This window comes from Barbus barbus (genome assembly GCF_936440315.1).
Source record: "Barbus barbus genome assembly, chromosome: 36".
NCBI classification, from domain to species: Eukaryota; Metazoa; Chordata; class Actinopteri; order Cypriniformes; family Cyprinidae; genus Barbus; species Barbus barbus.
Window position 1 is genome coordinate 15,636,809 of NC_136714.1, and position 21,247 is coordinate 15,658,055.

Below are 21,247 nucleotides of genomic sequence, written 5' to 3' on the forward strand. Positions count from 1 at the left end.
GTCTTTTTGAATGTCTGTGATGTTAGATATACAGATTCTAGGCAGGGACGGTTCTAGGGTGAATGGATACCCGGGTCTTAGCCCAGAGACATCAATATGTAGCAGAATACATACAATTTAAAAACATGGAGCGAGAAACGCGAGCTGTACCGCCTTCTCTTTCAAAGCACACCGGAGCTTGGCTCTCGTGGTGTTTGCCGTTGCTAAGCAACCATGAGCAGCACTCGCCTTGACAACGAGAAGGTTTCAACTCACTGCAGCGCAAATAACGAACTTGCACACTCAAACATGCATGGCTGTATATCAGTAGCATCCATTCAGGTTGTAGTAGCTGTATTTGACAGTTGAGAGAGACTGCCGCTTTCCCGCGAGTGGGCGTGGTTTCAGCGCCGACAGCGGACACGCCCCCAGCGTTTGAGAGCAGAGAGTCCTGCTTATTTTTCAACAATTTTGATAACTTATTTTAGTTACTTGCCATTTTTTTATCATTCAAATTTGGCTGTGTGGTTAATACATTTTTCTGTTGTGTGACAAACTCAGAACACATTTTAATATCACTTTACATAGACTTTAAGGTTTTGAGGCTGACGTTTGGCAACTCGAACCCTTCAGCTCCCTCCGTAGATTTTCTATGGGATTAAGGTCTGGAGACTGGCTAGGCCACTCCAGGACATTAATGCGCTTCTTCCTGAGCCACTCCTTTGTTGCCTTGGCCGTGTGTTTTGGGTCATTGTCATGCTGGAATATCCATCCACGACCCATTTTCAATGCGCTGGCGGTACATGGCCCCGTCCATCGTCCCTTTAATGCGGTGCAGTTGTCCTGTCCCCTTAGCAGAAACGTACCCCCAAAGCATAATGTTTCCACCTCCATGTTTCACGGTGGGTATGGTGTTCTTGGGGTCATAGGCAGCATTCCTCCTCTTCCAAACATGGCGAGTTGAGTTGATGCCAAAGAGCTTGATTTTGGTTTCATCTGATCACAAAACTTTCACCCAGCTCTCCTCTGAATCATTGGCAAACTTCAAATGGCCCTGTACATGTTTTCTTGAGCAGGGGGAGCTTGTGGGTGCTGCAGGATTTCAGTCCTTCACCTAGTGTGTTACCAATTGTTTTCTTGGTGACTATGGTCCCAGCTTCCTTGAGATGTAGTTCTGGGCTGATTCCTCACCATTCTCATGATCATTGAAACTCCACGAGGTGAGATCTTGCATGGAGCCCCAGACCGAGGGAGACTGACAGTTATTTTGTGTTTCTTCCATTTGCGAATAATCGCACCAACTGTTGTCACCACCTCACCAAGCTGCTTGGCGATGGTCTTGTAGCCCATTCCTGACATCCTTGGACAGCTCTTTGGTCTTGGCCATGGTGGAGAGTTTGGAATCTGATTGATTGATTGTCTCCGTGGACAGGTGTCTTTTTATACAGGTAACAAACTCTGTTAAAAGGAGTGCTCCTAATCTCAGCTCGTGACCTGTATAAAAGACACCTGGGAGCCAGAAATCTTGCTGATTGATAGGGGATCAAATACTTATTTGACTCACTAAAATGCAAATAAATGTATAACTATTTATTTTAAATTTAATTTTTTTTTATTCTGTCTCTCACTGTTCAAATAAACCAACCATTAAAATTATAGACTGATAATTTCTTTGTCAGTTGGCAAACGTGCAAAATCAGCAGGGGATCAAATAAGTTTTTTCCCCACTGTATACACTTTTTTTTTTTTTTTTGCCTCCCACATGAACTACTGGAAAGCCATTATACTTTGAAAGGTTAAATATGAGTGTTATTTTAACTGCAGATTTCTAATCCCTCAATCCTAAAAACAATCTCTCTTGCTCTATATAAAAATATAGCTGCAAGCAGCAATGACGGGGCCAAGCACTCCAGCGGCAAAATGAGGAGCTAAGCATAGCATGGAGCATCAGACCAACTGCAGAAATTAGTAATTGAAGCCATATTAAGATTATTGTAGTCCAAATGGCTGAAAAATCATTAAAAACTACTTGTAATAAGATTGAATGACTTTTCACATTTGACCAATGGGTGGCACCGTTATCAAATCCATGTGGTGTGTTCTGTGTGAGGTGACAATGGCACACACAAAGTTTGGTGTCAATATGCCAAAGCATTGCAGAGATATGGCCTCAAGTGTCATTTTGGCATCACGCCTCAAATTCGATGCTGCGGTATGTGAAAACTGTTGTGTCTATCAACACGAAATCCATAACTTTTTGTCAGCATGGTCTGAAGATAATATGATTTGATTTGGGAGAAAAAGGGCAAAGGGGAAGTTTGGCTGACTACGGCAACATTGGTATCACTGTTCTCAGCATGACCCAAGGAATCTATTAATATCAGTCTCGTTACAATTAACGAGAAATTTTGACCACAAGGTGGCACTGTCTCAAAACGTTTTGAGTACTTTCAGGTCATGGTCTCTATGGTACATTTAAAGTTTTGTAATGGTATACCAATGCATTAGTAAAATATAGCATTTTATATCATAATACTCTGTTATAGTCAATGGCAATTTCATGTTTTGTTCAATTATAGCACCACCAAGAGGCATAATCCCACCAAATTTTTTACGTGTCCTGAGAGTGTGCCCATACATATGTGTCAATTTTGTGAAAATATCTCATTTTGTTTTGGAGTTATAGACATATTTATATATGAGTAGATGAAAAATGACTGACTGTTGACTTTGTTTGCATTTTTGTGCCACTTAATATAAAAATTTTGGCAAATGGGCATTAACGTATTACCGGGATGCTAAGTTTACGAATTTCTCACGGTGGTTTCATGCCGATCGGAGTAACGGTTTCTAAGATATTGGCAAATGTTTTTTTAAGCGCCTAAAATGCAACACTGCACAAACCATAAGCCAAAATCTGGCAACTTTGGTATCGCCGGACTCGGCAAAGATTCAGGAGTCTAAAAATGTAACTCTCGTGAAAATAAGTCAACCCCACTCAAAGTTATAAGCATGTTATAACACACACCAAGTTTGGTCTCAATACGCCAAACCGTTGCGGAGATATTGCCTCGTATCCATTTCTGTGTGCTTTTCGTAGAATTTGTTCGCTCATTATTCGAAAACTGCCAAGCGAATCAACTTGAATTCCATAACTTTTTGCCAGCACTGCCTGAAGATGATCTGAGCCAATTTTGGTGAAAATCGGACGAACCGTCTAGGACGAGTTCGAAAAAGTAGGTTTTACGAACAATTGAAAATAGCTAAAAAACAAAACCTTGCAATTTTTTAATTTTGGACTTCATTCGACTTGGCTTAGGACAAGGATTTTCATTTTGTGGCTTATGGTTCAAAAGTTATTAACATAAACATGAGTGAATACAATAGGTGCCTGTGCACCTTCGGTACTTGGCCCCTAAAAAAAACTGCACAGTATTCTGTAAGACAGCCTATATCTAGACCCATAAAATCTCTATTCACAGTAACAACGAACACAAATTGGCCACATTGACGTCAGCTCATATTTACGTGACTGATGTGAACACTCAGGTACATTACCTGATACCTATCAGCAATAAATGATGAGAAACAGTGTGTTGATCTAAATCTTCCCCATCTGTAGTACCTTTCATAATTCAGTGCTCAACTGTTCAGTATTAACTTTGACTCATCTCTTGAAGAAACTGTGAGCTAAAGAAACATTTCCCATTTGTCTCAAGTAGCAGTCTGACTGCCTGGCACTTCAAAATAAGTGTGTGTACTTTTCTGTGTCTGTGTGTTTATCAGGACGCATGCAGATGACTACACTGCATTACAGCATACAGGAATTCAAAGATGTTTAAAATGAGAGGGACAGACCACACCTGTAGAGATGTGTGTTTTAGAAGTAAAAGTCAGCTTATTTTCTCATGACAGTGTTTTTGACCAAAGTATGAAACATCAAACATCATCAAAGATTCGGCTTCGAGAAGAAGACATTGAGAGGTACCTTCCACCGGCATGTCTGTGGGGGAAGGAAACAAAGGAGTGAGTGCATGCAGTGCAGGAAAAAAAAAAACTCATAACAATAGAGTGAGTTTTGTTGGCCAAAATCCAGAAATGAGTTAGCAATTTAGCACTTCTGGTTTCATCATCCTGAAGCACTGGGTTTTCTGTTAAATGCCTGTAATAATTCTGTGGTTAACACAATATGGCGATGTATACCTGTGCTACTTATGTGGTCCAGGGTCACATATGACATAGAATCAATAATACATAATTATATTGTCATGATGAACAAAACCTGTAAGAATCATAAGCTTTTGTTGGTCACAGAACTTATTTTCTTCATTAATCCAAAAGTCAATTTGTCGAGGGAACCAGGGTGCAGCTAACTTTCCTGATGGCCAACAAAACATATTTAATTACTGCAGCACTCAAAAAACTCAAACTAACCTGCCAGGTTCAGATTGCAAAGGGTCATCATTGAGTGTTTCAGCATTAAAGTCCAACGGCTCAGCGTCCTGCAACAACTCAATGTTGTCTCGTCCTGTCTGGCTGCTGCTACGGGTGTACTTGGCCTCTGTGTATAAAAATGAAGGGATAAATACGACTGCTTCTTTGCAAAATTCACTTAATAACAAATCTTCTATAGCAAAACTACAGGACACATGTCTTATTGGGCATTAAACATACGCCGGTTTGTGTTTGAATTTAGGGTTTCGCCATAGTTGGTTTCCTTCATCTCAGACATGGACATCCGATTTCTGGCAGCACTGTCATCTCGTTGAGCATAACGCTCTCTCCATTCCTGTCATATACGTATAATCATATAACTGTAATATGTATCATTAGAGTAATTGTATGTACGGTCATGGCCAAAAATATCGGCACCCTTGGTAAATATGATCAAAGAAGGCTGTGAAAATTAATCTGCATTGTTAGTCCATTTGATCTTTTATTAAAAAAATTCACAAAAATCATAAAAATAAGAATTTAAAATGGGGGGAAATATCATTATGAAATAAATGTTTTTCTCAAATACATGTTGGACACAATTATTGGTACCCCTAGAAATTCTTATGAGTAAAATATCTCTGAAGTATATTCCCATTCATATTCACAATTTTGAGCACTTCAGGGGGATTATGAACATGAAATTAACCAGCCATGGCTTCCTGTTTAACATAAATATAAATAGGAGGGAAAACAAAGCCCAAATTCCCTTAATCATCCATCACAATGAGAAAAACCAAAGAATATATTTCTGACGTGCAGCAAAAGATAACTGAGCTTCACAAATTAGTGAAGTGGCTTTAAGAAAAGAGCTAGAGCAGTGAAAATTCCCATTTCCACCATCAGGGCAATAATTAAGCATTTCCAATCAACAGAAAATGTTACGAAACTGCCTGGAAGAGGACGTGTGTCTATATCGTCCTAATGCACGGTGAGAAGGAGAGTTTGAGTGGCTAAAGACTCTCCAAGGACCACAGCTGGAGAATTGCAGAAAATAGTTGAGTCTCGGGGTCAGAAAAAAAAATAGTCAAACAGCACTTGCATTACCACATGTTGTTTGGGAGGGTTTCAAGAAAAACTCTCCAAGCTCATCCAAGAACAAACTCCAGCCTATTTAGTTGTCAGACACGACTGGAACTTCAAATGGGACTGGCTTCTATGGTCAGATGAAACTAAAAAATTAGCTTTTTAGGAGAAAACACTCAAGATGGATTTGGTGAACACAGGGATAAAAAGTACCCAATGCGTACAATGAAATATACTGCTGTATTTTTGATGTTGTGGGCCTATAATTTCTGCTGGAGGTCCTGGACATCTTGTTTAGACACATGGCATCATGGATTTTATCAAATACCAACAGATAAAAAAATCAATAAGTGACTGATTCTGTTAGAAATCTTATAATGGGCCATATTTGGATCTTCCAACAGTACACTAATCCAAACCCAAACCTCAAAAACAACACAAAAATTGGTCACTGAGCACAAAACCAAGCTTCTTCTATGGCCATTCCAGTCCTCTGACCTGAACCCTGTAGAAAATGAGTAAGGTGATCTGAAGAGAAAAAGCACCAACATGGAGCTGGGAATCTAAAGGGTCTGGAGTAATTCTGGATGAAGGAAAGAATTTCTGATCTCATGTCAGGTGTTCTCTAACCTCATCAGGCATAATAGGAGAAAATTTAGAGCTGTTAAACTGGCAAATGGAGGTTTCAAAAACTATTGAATAAAAGGGTGCCGTTAATTGTAGCCAATGTGTATTAGAGAAAAACATTTATTTCATAATGATATTTCCCCCCATTTTAAATTCTTATTATCCAATGAAAGGTTAGATTTTTGTGATTTTTTTTAAATAAAAGATCAAAAGTATTAACAATGCAGATTAATTTTCACAGCCTTCTTTAATCATATTTATCAAGGGTGCCAATATTTTTGGCCATGACTGTATATATTACTCTGTACTATTTATAACTTACTCTTCGTCTGTTCTCCCCATCTTCTATTCTTTGGCGTTTTCTTCTTTCTATGCAAAAAACAACAAAATAAGTCAGATACATGTCCTCATTTAACACTGGATGGGACTGTGTTAAATGTTAATGTCAGTGTCAGCGGTAACTACCCACTGACGCATTGAGGTTTTCACCACTGCAGAAAGTAGAGATGTAGAGATGAGCAAAAATGATTTGTCTGAATCAATATTTATTTCTGCATCACATCTAACCATTGCAACCACAGGAGATAGCTTCACTTTATTTTTATACTACCAGTCAAACAGTTCAAATTATTAATTTTTTTCATTTTTGAAATTAGTCTTTTAGACAAGTATAAATGGGCCTGTGTGTAAATTTCTTTACAAAATGTAAAGAATAACATTTAATAATATGATTCTCTTAAATTCTAGTTTATGCATTTAATGTAATAGTGTATATATATATATATATATACACACTCACCGACTACTTTATTAGGTACACCTGTTCAATTGCTTGGTAACACCAATTGCTAATCAGCCAATCACATGGCAGCAACTCAATGCATTTAGGCATCTAGATGTGGTGAAGACGACTTGTTCAAACCGAGCATCAGAATGGGAACGAAAGGGGATTTAAGTGACTTTGAACATGGAATGGTTGTTGGTGCCAGACGGGCTGGTCTGAGTATTTCAAAAACTGCTGATCTACTGGGATTTTCACGCACAAACATCTCTAGGGTTTACGGAGAATGGTCCGAAAGAGAGAAAATATCCAGTGAGCAGCAGTTGTGTGGACGAAAATGCCTTGTTGATGTCAGAGGCCAGAGGAAAATGGGCAGACTGGTTAGAGATGATAGAAAGGCAACAGTAACTCAAATAACCACTCGTTACAACCAAGGTATGCAGAATACCTGAACGCACAACACGTTGAACCCTGAAGCAGATGGGCTACAACAGCAGAAGACCACACCGGGTGCGGCTGTCAGCTAAGAACAGGAAACGGAGGCCACAATTCGCACAGGCTTACCAAAATTGGACAATAGAAGATTGGAAAAACGTTGCCTGGTCTGATGAGTCTTGATTTCTGCTGCGACATTCAGATGGTAGGGTCAGAATTTGGCATTAAGAACATGAAAGCATGGATCCATTATGCCTGGTCTCAACGGTTCAGGCTGCTGGTGGTGGTGTAATGGTGTGGGGGATATTTTCTTGGCACACTTTGGGCCCCTTAGTACCAATTGAGCATCGTTTAAACACCACAGCCTACCTGAGTATTGTTGCTGACCATGTCCATCCCTTTACGACTACAGTGTACCCATCTTCTGATGGCTACTTCCAGCAGGATAATGAACCATGTCACAAAGCTCAAATCATCTCAGACTGATTTCTTGAACATGACAATGAGTTCACTTTACTCAAATGGCCTCCACAGTCACCAGATCTCAATCCAATAGAGCACCTTTGGGATGTGGTGGAACGGGAGATTCGCATCATGGCTGTGCAGCCGACAAATCTGCAGCAACTGCGTGATGCTATCATGTCAATATGGACCAAAATCTCTGAGGAATGTTTCCAACACTTTGTTGAATCTATGCCACGAAGAATTAAGGCAGTTCTGAAGGCAAAAGGGGGTCCAACCCGGTAGTAGCAAGGTGTACCTAATAAAGTGGCCAGTGAGTGAATATATATAATATACATATATACAGTGGGTACGGAAAGTATTCAGAGCCCCTTAAATTTTTCACTCTTTGTTATATTGCAGCCATTTGCTAAAATAATTTAAGTTCATTTTTTTTCCTCATTAATGTACACACAGCACCCCATATTGACAGAAAAACACAGAATTGTTGACATTTTTGCAGATTTATTAAAAAAGAAAAAATTAAATATCACATGGTCCTAAGTATTCAGACCCTTTGCTCAGTAATTAGTAGAAGCACCCTTTTGATCTAATACAGCCATGAGACTTTTTGGGAAAGATGCAACAAGTTTTTCACACCTGGATTTGGGGATCCTCTGCCATTCCTCCTTGCAGATCCTCTCCAGTTCTGTCAGGTTGGATGGTAAACGTTGGTGGACAGCCATTTTTAGGTCTCTCCAGGGATGCTCAATTGGGTTTAAGTCAGGGCTCTGGCTGGGCCATTCAAGAACAGTCACGGAGTTGTTGTGAAGCCACTCCTTCGTTATTTTAGCTGTGTGCTTAGGGTCATTGTCTTGTTGGAAGGTAAACCTTCGGCCCAGTCTGAGGTCCTGAGCACTCTGGAGAAGGTTTTCGTCCAGGATATCCCTGTACTTGGCCGCATTCATCTTTCCCTCGATTGCAACCAGTAGTCCTGTCCCTGCAGCTGAAAAACACCCCCACAGCATGATGCTGCCACCACCATGCTTCACTGTTGGGACTGTATTGGACAGGTGATGAGCAGTGCCTGGTTTTCTCCACACATACTGCTTAGAATTAAGGCCAAAAAGTTCTATCTTGGTCTCATCAAACCAGAGAATCTTCAGGTGTTTTTTAGCAAACTCCATGCAGGCTTTCATGTGTCTTGCACTGAGGAGAGGCTTCTGTCGGGCCACTCTGCCATAAAGCCCCGACTGGTAGAGGGCTGCAGTGATGGTTGACTTTCTACAGGAGGTCAGCCACAGTGATCTTTGGGTTCTTCTTTACCTCTCTCACCAAGGCTCTTTTCCCCCGATAGCTCAGTTTGGCCGGACGGCCAGCTCTAAGAAGGGTTCTGGTCGTCCCAAACGTCATCCATTTAAGGATTATGGAGGCCACTGTGCTCTTAGGAACCTTAAGTGCAGCAGACATTTTTTTGTAACCTTGGCCAGATCCGTGCCTTGCCACAATTCTGTCTCTGAGCTCTTCAGGCAGTTCCTTTGACCTCATGATTCTCATTTGCTCTGACATGCACTGTCTGTGAGCTGTAAGGTCTTATATAGACAGGTGTGTAGCTTTCCTAATCAAGTCTAGTCAGTATAATCAAACACAGCTGGACTCAAATGAAGGTGTAGAACCATCTCAAGGATGATCCGAAGAAATGGACAGCACCTGAGTTAAATATATGAGTGTCACAGCAAAGGGTCTGGTCCCGGTTGCATGAAAACCCTTAAGTAAGGGTATCCCTGAAGGAGAAAATATCCCTGAGGCAAGGGATTTCCTTAAGAGAGTTGCAACAAACGTCTTAACCGTCACCCTTAACGTTACCTAAGTGTTTATATTAAGCGTTTCACTGTAGTTTCTGGCAGCGCACGGCAACGCGAGCTGCGGTTGCCATAGTTACTGACAGTGGATTTGTGTACTCTGAAAACGTCGCCAATGACAGACTGAAAAGTACCGCAAGCGAAAAACCTTAAAGCAATCAAAACTTAAAGCAGTGCTGGGAGTGCACGACTTCCTCGGGTTTGGTGTTGGTGGCTCAAGCGTTGCGGTGAGATGAAGGATTGACTGACGATCAAACCTATATTCTCTCAATAACTGCACATCATTCATAGTCTCCAATGGATTATTTCGATCATTAAAAATGCGCCTAGGTACTTGCTCCTCTTCTATGAACATGAAATCAGCCATCGTGCTAGAGTAAAAGATGACTTAAGGGAGCTATTTTGGTCCCTTAATATTTTAAGGTGAAATGGTTACTAAGGACTTTCCCTTAAGTAAGCCTTTAGGTTTTTTTCTTGCAACCCATGTTTCACTAAGGGTACCCTTAACCTTATAATTAAGGGTTTTCTTATCTTAAGGGTTTTCATGCAACCGGGCCCAGAATACTTAGGACCATGTGATATTTGTCAATATGGGGTGCTCTGTGTACATTAATGAGGAAAAAAAATGAACTTAAATGATTTTAGCAATATAACAAAGAGTGAAAAATTTAAGGGGGTCTGAATACTTTCCGTATCCACTGTATATATATATATATATATATATATATATATATGTTTATTTTAATATACAAATATAAACAAATCACCTCTGCGTAGGAGTTCTCTGCCTTCATCTATGAGGTCAGAGGTAATTTCGTTGTCTCCCATGAACTGCTGGAAACCCAGGAGGTTCAGGCAACGTGTGCCAAGACTGCACAGAAATCAGTCAGAAACTACAGCATGACATTTGACACATAACATCCATCATGAGACTCTTCTGTCTGATGATTTATAGAAAATATTAGACAAACCTGAAGTATGTAGCAATGCAGAGAATGACGATCAGCATGGGGTAATAGATGTAGAAGCCGTTGGCAATGAAGGACAGGACGCGCATGGAACCCATGATCTTTAACATAACATTAATGTTTAGTAATTAGACATTTCAAAGTAATGCTCTAAACGTTTGATCAGCTGTACTATTAGAGTCTCACGTATTAAAATAATTCTGTACATTTCAGAAAATGCTAAAAACTCACAGAGGTGTATGCCGTCTGCTCCTTTGCTTGGTGGGATATGGCAGAATCCATGTGAATCAGTCCCAGGAAGTTTAGACAAAGCGGGGGAGTCAAGCGGCAAAAAAGCCTAGTAAACAACACATAGGTCTTTGTGGTTTATCAGAGAAAAAACTAAGGGTAGAGTTCACTGACAATACAATTCAGTTTAATTCACTGAATGTTGCTATCTGTGAAACATACATGCCGCTGAACTGCAGGCTGTAAGCGTCGGTTTGGTGATGTGAGGCCAGGTAGTAGTAGTTGAAGACTCGGATGCGAAACACAGTGGAGTACACGCAGGTGCAGAGGAAAAAGATGGTAACGAAGCACGCCATCTACAGGACAAAATGACAAGATTGAGTTGTTTTAGATAATGCCACAGGCAAAACCAGATCATACTATGTCAGTAAGCTCTTAGTTTTCGTGTATTGCAGGAGTCGGTAAACTTTTTGACAAAGTGAATAAAATAAATTAATTAATCAGAATCAGAATGAGCCTTATTGCCAAGTATGCTTAAACATACAAGGAGTCTGTCTTGGTGACAAGCTTCCAGTGCACAGACAGAATAATAGCAACAAGACAAAATAAATAAATAACTGAATAAAAATAAATACATATAAAAACACAAAATATACAAATTAGACAACAGACAATGTATGTACTTAAACGGACAATATAAAAATAAATAAAAATAAAAGTAAAATGGTTAAATGTTAAAATAATTTTCATTTAATTACAACTTAAATAGAAGTGATTTTTCAAACTTAATATGTTTACATTTATTCTGATTAAAATCGTCTGAAAGAAGAATGCATTAAATTTATCAAAAGAAAAACTTTTATAATTACAAAAGATTTATTATATTTATAATATATATATATATATATATATATATATATATATATATATATATATATATATATAAAGAATTCTGAAAGAAAACGTATCACCGTTTCCACAAAAATAATTTTTAACATTGATAATGAGAAATGTTTCTAAAGCACCAAGTCAGAATGATATCTTAAGGATCATGTTATACTGAAGGCTGGAGTAATGGCTGCTGAAAATTCAGCTTTTGCTATCAAAGGTTTTTATTGTGTTCTTGATCAATTAAATGCAGGCTTATTGAGCATTAGAGTCTCCTTTTTAAAAAAGTTATATCTTACCAACTCCAAATTTTTTAATACTACTGTACATAATTTAATTTCTTGACATTATCTCCCCACCCCCATATATATATATATATATACTGTTTCTTCTGCTCATCAAGGCTGTATCTATTTGATCAAAAATACAGAAAACAATTATTTTGTGAAATATATTTATTGCAATTTAAAATAACAGTTTTCTATTTTAATATATAATATATTTCTGTGATCAAAGCTGAATTTTCAGCATCATTACTCCAGTCTTCAGTGTCACATGATCCTTCAGAAATCATTCTATTATGCTGATTTATAATCAATGTTGGAAACCGTTGTGCTGCCTCATTTTTGGGGGGATCTGTGATATATTTTTAGGATTCTCTGATTAATAAAAAAATGAAAAAGAACAGCATTTATTTAAAAAAGAAGTTTTGTGTTACAATATACTATGCTATTGTATATCAAAAGTTTGGGGTCAGTAATTTTGGGGTCAAGAAATTAATAATTTTATTCAGGAGGGATGTGTTAAATTAAAATGTCATAGTAAGACACAGGTGCATCTCAATAAATTAGAATGCCGTGGAAAAATTCATTTATTTCAGTAATTCAACTCAAATTGTGAAACTTGTGTATTAAATAAATTCAATGCACACAGACTGAAGTCTTTGGTTCTTTTAATTGTGATGATTTAGGCTCACATTTAACAAAAACCCACCAATTCACTATCTCAACAAATACTTCATAAGACCAATAAAAACCATTTTTAGTGAATTGTTGGCCTTCTGGAAAGTATGTTCATTTACTATATATGTACTCAGTACTTGGTAGGGGCTCCTTTTGCTTTAATTACTGCCTCAATGCGGCGTGGCATGGAGTTGATCAGTTTGTGGCACTGCTGAGGTGGTATGGAAGCCCAGGTTGCTTTGATAGCGGCCTTCAGGTCATCTGCATTGTTGGGTCTGGTGTCTCTCATCTTCCTCCTGACAATACCCCATAGATTCTCTATGGGGTTCAGGTCAGGCGAGTTTGCTGGCCAATCAAGCACAGTAACACCATGGTCATTGAACCAGCTTTTGGTACCTTTGGCAGTGTGGGCAGGTGCCAAGTCCTGCTGGAAAATGAAATCAGCATCTCCATAAAGCTTGTCAGCAGAAGGAAGCATGAAGTGGTCTAACATTTCCTGGTAGACTGCTGCGTTGACTGTGGACTTCAGAAAACACAGTGGACCAACACCAGCAGATGACATGGCAGCCCAAATCATCACTGACTGTGGAAACTTCACACTGGACTTCAAGCAACATGGATTCTGTGCCTCTCCACTCTTCCTCCAGACTCTGGGACCTTGATTTCCAAATGAAATGCAAAATTTACTTTCATCTGAAAAGAGGACTTTGGACCACTGAGCAACAGTCCAGTTCTTTTTCTCCACAGCCCAGGGAAGACGCTTCTGAAGTTGTCTCTGGTTCAGAAGTGGCTTGGTAGCCCTTTTCCTGAAGAAGTCTGAGCGTGGTGACTCTTAATGCACTGACTCCAGCTTCAGTCCACTCCTTGTGAAGCTCTCACAAGTGTTTGAATCAGCTTTGCTTGACAGTATTCTCAAGCTTGCGGTCATCCCTGTTGCTTGTGCACCTTTTCCTACCCAAATTCTTCCTTCTAGTCAACTTTGCATTTAATATGCTTTGATACAGCACTCTGTAAACAGCCACACCTTTCAGTCTCTGTGACTTACCCTCTTTGTGGAGGGTGTCAATGTTCGTCTTCTGGATCATTGCCAAGTCAGCAGTCTTCTCCATTATTGTGGTTTCAAAGAACAAGAGATACCCGGAATTTATACTGTAGGGATGGTCGTTAATTGAAACTCAAATGTAAATATTCTAATATTTTGAGAAACTGATTTTTGACTTTCATGAGCTGTAAGCTCTAATCATCAAAATTAAGACAAAAAACTTTTGAAATGTTTTAATTTACATGTTATGAATCTAAAATATATGAAAGTTTCACTTTTTGAAATAACTTACAAGACAAAATAAACTTCACGACATTCTAATTTATTGAGATGCATCTGTATATTGTAAGAAAAGATTTCTATTTTGAACAAATGCTGCTCTTTTTAACTGTGCATTCAAAGAATCAAAGAAAAACTTTCTAAAAAACAATATGAAGCAGCACAACAGTTTCAACACTCATAATAAATCAGCATATTAGAATGATTTCTGAAGGATCATGTGACACTGAAGACTCGAGTAATGATGCTGAAAATTCAGTGCCTCGTCACAAAACCAATATTAGAAATTGCAATAAGATTTCACAATATTACTGTTTTTTCTGTATTTTTGATCGAATAATACAGCCTTGAGCAGAAGAACATAAAAAATCTTACTGATTCCAAACGGCAGTGTGTATATGTATGTGTATGTATGTGTGTGTGTGTGTGTGTGTATTTTGAGGATCTTCTTTGATTCAATAAAGACCTGGAACCAAAAAGAACATACATGTATATTTTAATCAGAGATTTTCCTAGATTAGAACCCTAAAATACGGCAGACTCACCTCAATGTACAGGTAGTTGTAATCCCTCTCAGCAAGCTGGATAAACACAGCAAAGAGTGACAGAACGGGACGAGTACTGAAGAAAGTGCACTCGGACCAAACCACAGCCACCGAAAAGAGTGATAGAACCACAGACAGTACACGGTAAAACCACTGCTTCAGCAAGCACTCCCAGTACCACTCTGATGAAGAAAATAAAAGAAGTAAAGGCAGGGTCAACATTGACATTTGTTTCAAATACATAATTTCTACATTTATTAGAGCACCAACCAACTGAGGGAGTATAAATGTAGCGTCTGAACCAGCCTACAGGTTCTGGAGGGGCAAAGCTGTGAACGAACTGCTGAGAGGTGCTGGTTTCATTCTTAGCAATGTCCTCGAGATGGAAAGCCTGTTCTAGCAATATCTGCCACTGAACGCGGGTGCGATTGTGTCGCTGCACGGCGTAAATCACCTGAGAAACTTGCTGTTAGTATTATCTCAGATCAAAATTCACAAAACACAGAGAAAACACTTGAGCATTACCTGCTTGTGTAGTTTGGAAAGGCTTCTTTCAGTAGGATATGTGTTTTGTTTATCATCAAAATCCTCAAAGTCATCCATGTTCCTGCCCATTTTCTCCTGATATTCAACTGGACACTAAAAACAATTAGCAGATTTCTATTAAAAAGAGTGGCATGATTACTTCAAATCACATAAATACATAAAAATGAACCAGAAGCTTGCTATCATGTTGTCTTCTCACTTTTCGGAGAATGGTGTCTACGTTCTTCCTCAATGGATGATTATATTTGATCGATTCGTTGATTTTTCTCACTTCCTATGATAAAAATACAAACATCTAAGACACAACATTGGCTGAACGGAATAACCTTTCAAAAACCAGCTCATCTGGGCTCCTATAGTGTGAACAGATGTTTGTTTACAGTTTATAAACACATGGCTTTCACCTCCATGACATCTTCTAGGTTCTCCTCTGAATCTGCCTTCTCTGTCATGAGCTTGGCCGCTTTGAAGTAAGTCTTGATGAGAAGGTGACCCTGGCGTGAGGCTTCCCAGTATGAGCGAGGGATCTCAACCAGGCCGTAGCCCAATAGCAACACTAGAAGAAACAGACCCCAAGTGTTGGCCGCAGTGATGCCGATGGTTTGCAGCTCATACCTGATACAGAAAAGAAGAGTCAGTATGAACAGAACTTTGTGACAACAATGGAAAAAATATTCTGATTTGGTTTGCAGACCAGGAGAGTTGCCACTGAGGATGCACAGCCACGTAAATGAGAAGAGAGCCGAAGATGAAAAGGTATGTGCCATAATAGATGGCATTCTCAATGAGGGCTGTCTTGATCTTTCCAGTAATGGAGAATCCTCCAGAACGAGCATACGACTGCATGAATGGCAGAAGGAGCCTTGAAAGATAAACACTGTTATTAAACACTAATCTTACAGGTATAATACAGCATAGTTATTTATGCATTATTTAAACCAATGGTCCACAGAAGATTTGTGAGAGAAAAAAGATTTACTGTGAAAAATGCTATTCGAATCAATTAGAAATAAACTGAAAGTTTCTCTTTAGGTTTACATATCTAAAATTACAAATAAGATTTTGACAATATTTCAATAATTTCATTTGGCTTTAATACAACATAAATGCAAACAATTCATTATCAAACTTATTATTCTCCTCAATTTAAATAGATCTTTATAAAAGACAATGAGCTTTATTATTATTTGTATTATATTTAATTTAATTTTTTGTAAGGGACACTTTACTTGGAGGGTCTGTGGCATTATTATTAAATATTAGTATTACTACTAAACAAACAAAATAAGAAATATTACTAGCATAATATTTCACTGTAAAAAAATTGGGAAAATAATAATAAAATTATTAATAATCATCATAATATTTATAATGAATATATATATATATATATATATATATATATATATATATATATATATATATATATATATATATATATATATATATATATATATATATATCTTTTTTTTTTTTTACGTACAAATGTAAAATTACAATACTAATAATTTCATGACTTTTTTGCCCTGTCCAAATACCCACACTTGTGGTCTTTGCACTTGACCACTTATATGACGCATTTCCTGTTCAAGTGAGCATGAAGACCACAAGTGCTACCTGATGGGGAACACTTATAGTGTTGTAAAAATTAAATGTTTACAGAGCTTTATTGTGATTTTCAATCCTTTGCACTTTAAAACAAACTTCTAAATGTCTGTTCAGTTGTCCTATAACAGGTGATCAATTAATTTGTGGTAATCCTAATTAAGTGATAAAAAGCTGTTGTACAAAATAAATATACTCATCTTTGCACTAATAAAATTGGTAACACTTTGTTTTACTACCAAATTATATGTCTCTAATTAAATATCTAATTATTATTCATATTAAATTTACACAGAAGAGTTTTCCGTGACCTCTTGAGAGATCTCAGCAAAAAGTCTCACGATTTATTTCCAGAACATGATGGGATACACTAAGCCTTGAATACGGCTCTGTAGCAAAGTGTGGGTTTAGTGTGCGTTAAGGGTACTGTGCTTTGGCGTTTTTAAGAACTGGTAAAGTCTTGCTTCCTGTCACGTGCACGCACTCTTAAGTGGCAACGACCGCAAATGTGGGTATTTGGACAGGGCAATTCAAACTTTAAAACACCAAGCTTTTATTTTGGTGGTAATCCAGGATCCTTTAAAGCTTCTTTTCTGTTGACAGTTTGAGAAGATGGTCGGTGCATGTTGTTTTTCCAAATGCATTTTAAAAGTGACCCAAACTTGGAGTGCAGGCAGAGATGAGTTAATGTAGAACAGCATTTAATGAGAACTGAGCTGCTCAGAGAAACCTGGAAAAACCTGCTTGTGTATAAATGAACACAGTGCCACAATTCATTTAAAAAAAGCAGCACATACATTTATTAAATAAAATCATTTATCTAAACAATGTAGTAAACAATCAATCTTGCAGCCCTACAACAGACTTGTTTAGTAACAGTGACAAATAATTATCAGGAAGATTTAAGACGCCATTATCAAGTTTGAAAAGGACAAAGCTTTCTCACCACGTAAGACACTGTGAGGTCCAATAAACAACCCTCCAGAACACGGGCATGATGCCATCTGGAATGTAGCTCCATGGTTTATAGCACAAACTTTGGGATCTTTGGAAAAAGGGACAGAAAATAAGAGCAATATAAGAGTTTTGTACTCAATCAGAACAGGCCTAACTGAATAAATGGGCAGCAGGTGAACTCATAGGCTTACCTTTTACTGGGTGAGATGGAGGTATTTGGAGTTGTCTGGTTTGAAAGGACAGGGCTCACAGAGGGTGCCTGGGCATGTGCTTCGTGATCAGTTAAACACTGCTTGTAGATTGTCTGAAAATCAATTGCACAAGTTGCAGAGTTGCATCAGGAATGAACTGTATTGGACACTTCTATTGAGTGGGAGCCACACTAACCGTGCTGACATCCAGGGGAAGAATGAAGACGATGAGAAAGCATAAATACCAAGCCAGCAGTGTGCCAAAGAGAACCATGCGCTGCTGCTTCTTGAAGTCTCCATAGCGATGCAGGAGGAAGAGAGCCAGGAAAAAGACAACCACAATCAAAATTCCGAGCGCCGCCCCGCTCATAGTGCACACCGCAGGCCTCTCACTCTTCCAGGGACTGAGAACAACTGCAAACAGAGAAAGACAAAGACCAAAACGCAAATGACATGCAACAAGAAACAGTTGAGGTGGGGGATTTAAAAAAAAAAAAAATGTTTTATGTTTTTAATAGACAATAACCTGTAGTTTGTCCATTTATGCATAAAACTATTTTAAGATTTTTTGACAAAAAAAAAGGGAAAATACTACCAATAAATGCAAAACAACATCAAAATCTACACTGAAGACAGTACAAATCTAAGTAACCTATAAACAATTGTGTAAACTGTATTTTAGCAGATTATTTAAGGTTATGCATTATTTCAAATACTTTTTTATTTGACGTTAACGTAATTTTAATGGGTAACAGATTTAGTATTTTTTAATTACTTCGACTGAACTGTTTGACATAAATGGAGCGTTTTATATGGTTACAAAACAAATGTGCCCTTATTAAATATGTACTTATGTGACTCAAACAATTCATGACAGCAGATTCTGCATCTCAGAGACCCTTTTGTTTTTCCTCATTTGAGCGTAAGGGCTAATTATGTGTAATTTCTTTATTCATTCACGCCTGAATAATCTTACAGAAGATCAGGTTTGTTTAGTGGCGTGATGGGAAGCAGTGACGAGATCGTTCTTCTGTTTTCAGACAGAACAGGTTCTTCTGAGCTTCAACGAGTCATTGACTCGAGAATCGTCTCAGAATGATTCAAATCGATTCGTGAACAAATCGCTCAGAGCATTGTAAACTGTAGAAACTATTTGCACCAATGCTTTAAGAAATGCAGGCCGACCGGTTTTGAATCGGGTTTTTTAATAAATTCATCAAAAAGATCCGACACATAAGAATGATTAATTTACGAATCGGACATCGCTAGAATAAAGCATACACATACAAACCTAATACATTACGTGCAGGGCGTTCCTATTTATACACAACTGTTTGACTACAACGCTTGCTTTCATCGCAATCTGTCAAACACAATCTCCAGCTGATCATACACGCAGTGTCCGTGTTTTGCTCTGAATCATGGGGATCAAATCAATTCGCCTTACCTCAGATCTGCTGCAGAGAAATATGAGACGCAATAAACTTATATCCTGATTCATTCCCAAAGTAAAGACAAATCTAGAGCATTGCGTGATGGTAAAAAAAAAAAAATAATTACCTGGAGGAAATCCACATTTCACTGATTTCCAGAAAATAAACGTCACGCCTCTGACGCGTCTTATGGGCGGTGCCTATTTTCTTCTGGTGTACAGTCGAAGTGCATATCGCCGACTACTGCGTTTGAATGCAAATAACCTGATATGCAATATTAAGTAATTTTATCAGCAAAAAGCAAAATTACGACGGGCTACAAACTCTCAAATATATATATATATATATTTAAAAAAAACTACTTCAGATGTTTAGTCTTTGGGGCGGAAGCTTTATTATATAATTAGTGTGTGATTATGGCAAGCCTGTTTAACATTTAATCTATAAACCGTACTAGTATCTATTTTCATGCTACTAGTACTTATTTTTTAGATACTAGTATCTTTCCCATTAATTACTAGTGCTTACTCTTTAGTACTAGTGCTTATTCTTTACTAGTGTCTTTTTTAAAGTTACTATACTTATTCATTAGATACTAGTATTTATTCCAATAGTGACTAGTATTTACTTATACTCTTCTTGTTAAGACAAAATAGAACTAGATCTTATTTTTTAGTTACTAGTAACTTTTTAGACCAGAGATATCCTGAACTTAATAGATACTAGTACTTTTAAAATTAGCATTTCTGCCCAGTTTGCTAATTGTATGTTGAATATTAATGAGCCAGCAACATATAGGAGAGAGATTAGACAAGAAACAGAAAGGAGATGAATGTACTTTTTTTGTGGAAACCACATAGAAAAGAAGCAATCATTTGTACACAAGCACATAGAAAACCTATTTTGTCAGTTTTGTAACTGTAATTACATAAACATAGTAGTCTAATGTGTTTGTTGGTCATCGAGTGACCTCTAGTGGCAGGATGGAGATAAGACAACAATTGTATTATCTGTGATTTTCCTTTTTTTCCTCCAGTAAAAACAACAAATATCATATCAGGGCTGTGCGTTAATGTTTTTACATATAACACTGGTGCTACAGACACTGAATGTTTTTACATTAATGTTCTGTACAGGGCACACAAAATCCGAACATTATGGTTTTCAGACAAACATTTTCCTTATTTGGAAAAAAGGCCAAACATTATTAATAAAAAAATAAAATAAAAAAACAACAGGTTTGCTGTACGTGTAGGGCTGCACGATTTGGTCTTTTTGTTTTTATATACCAATATAACTAATAATGATTATGGTTATTATTTCTAAATAAAAGCATTAAACAAAATAAGGAATATTGCTTTTGTAATAACACTATTTCAACAAAACTTAGAATTTAAGAATAATTTATAATAAAATTTATAATAATAAATATGGCTGCAAGAAAAATAAATAAATGTACACCTCTACACTGAAGAAAAACGTAAGGATTTGCAAATGTATACCTCAAAGTTCTTAAATATTTTTGCTATTTTTACTCTTTATTTTGTGAGCAATAACAAATACTCAACTCATGTAATTTCTTTTCATTCATACTCTTCGCCGGAGGGCTATAATAACCTCCACTAGTGAGACTCACTTCCAGGAAATCCCCCATATGGACAAAGACATTCAGCTTTCGCTGTTTATGTAGCCTAGTAGCTACATAACATGCAGATAGACATTTTACTGATGAAACATAAAGAAAATAAACAATGATTGCGACAATATATGGTTTTATCGGTGTTCTTCAAGCCATCTCGGGTATTTTTATAAGAATAAAGTATGTTTAAAATGCAATGCTAATCGACATAGCCTTTATCACTGTATAGAATAATATAAAGTGGCATGATTTCTGCCTCATTCTGTTTAATGAAACCATGTCAGATAACAAAAGGAACTGATTTCAAACGCTCGACTGA

At 37.6% G+C, this 21,247-nt stretch overlaps 1 protein-coding gene across 2 annotated transcripts; it reads right to left on the reverse strand.

Moving 5' to 3' along the window:
* Positions 1–1,596: 1,596 nt before the first annotated feature.
* On the reverse strand, positions 1,597–19,478 carry LOC306856422 (G-protein coupled receptor-associated protein LMBRD2B). Of its 2 annotated transcripts, none has more exons than XM_079395706.1 (18): positions 19,417–19,478; positions 18,053–18,270; positions 17,857–17,969; positions 17,655–17,753; positions 15,798–15,965; positions 15,508–15,718; positions 15,303–15,377; positions 15,083–15,196; positions 14,828–15,011; positions 14,558–14,739; positions 11,064–11,197; positions 10,845–10,950; positions 10,617–10,714; positions 10,413–10,516; positions 6,449–6,495; positions 4,654–4,768; positions 4,414–4,540; positions 1,597–3,982 (listed from the first exon to the last, which is right to left on the reverse strand). In XM_079395706.1, exons 2-18 carry the CDS (start codon positions 18,224–18,226, stop codon positions 3,919–3,921), a joined length of 2,115 nt encoding a protein of 704 aa, XP_079251832.1. In that variant the 5' UTR covers positions 18,227–18,270; positions 19,417–19,478; the 3' UTR covers positions 1,597–3,918. The 2 variants fall into 2 exon arrangements, with proteins under 2 accessions (XP_079251832.1, XP_079251833.1); XM_079395707.1 differs by having other exon boundaries at positions 19,304–19,418.
* Positions 19,479–21,247: the final 1,769 nt, after the last annotated feature.

Excerpts from the sequence above, each read along its gene's own strand:
- LOC306856422 (XM_079395706.1), bottom strand. The coding sequence starts at position 18,226 with ATGAGCGGGGCGGCGCTCGGAATTTTGATTGTGGTTGTCTTTTTCCTG. Across the intron at positions 15,197-15,302 it reads TAGACACCATTCTCCGAAAA|TGTCCAGTTGAATATCAGGA; the intron begins GTGAGAAGACAA and ends AATTGTTTTTAG. Across the intron at positions 10,951-11,063 it reads AGCCTGCAGTTCAGCGGCAT|GCTTTTTTGCCGCTTGACTC; the intron begins GTATGTTTCACA and ends GTTGTTTACTAG.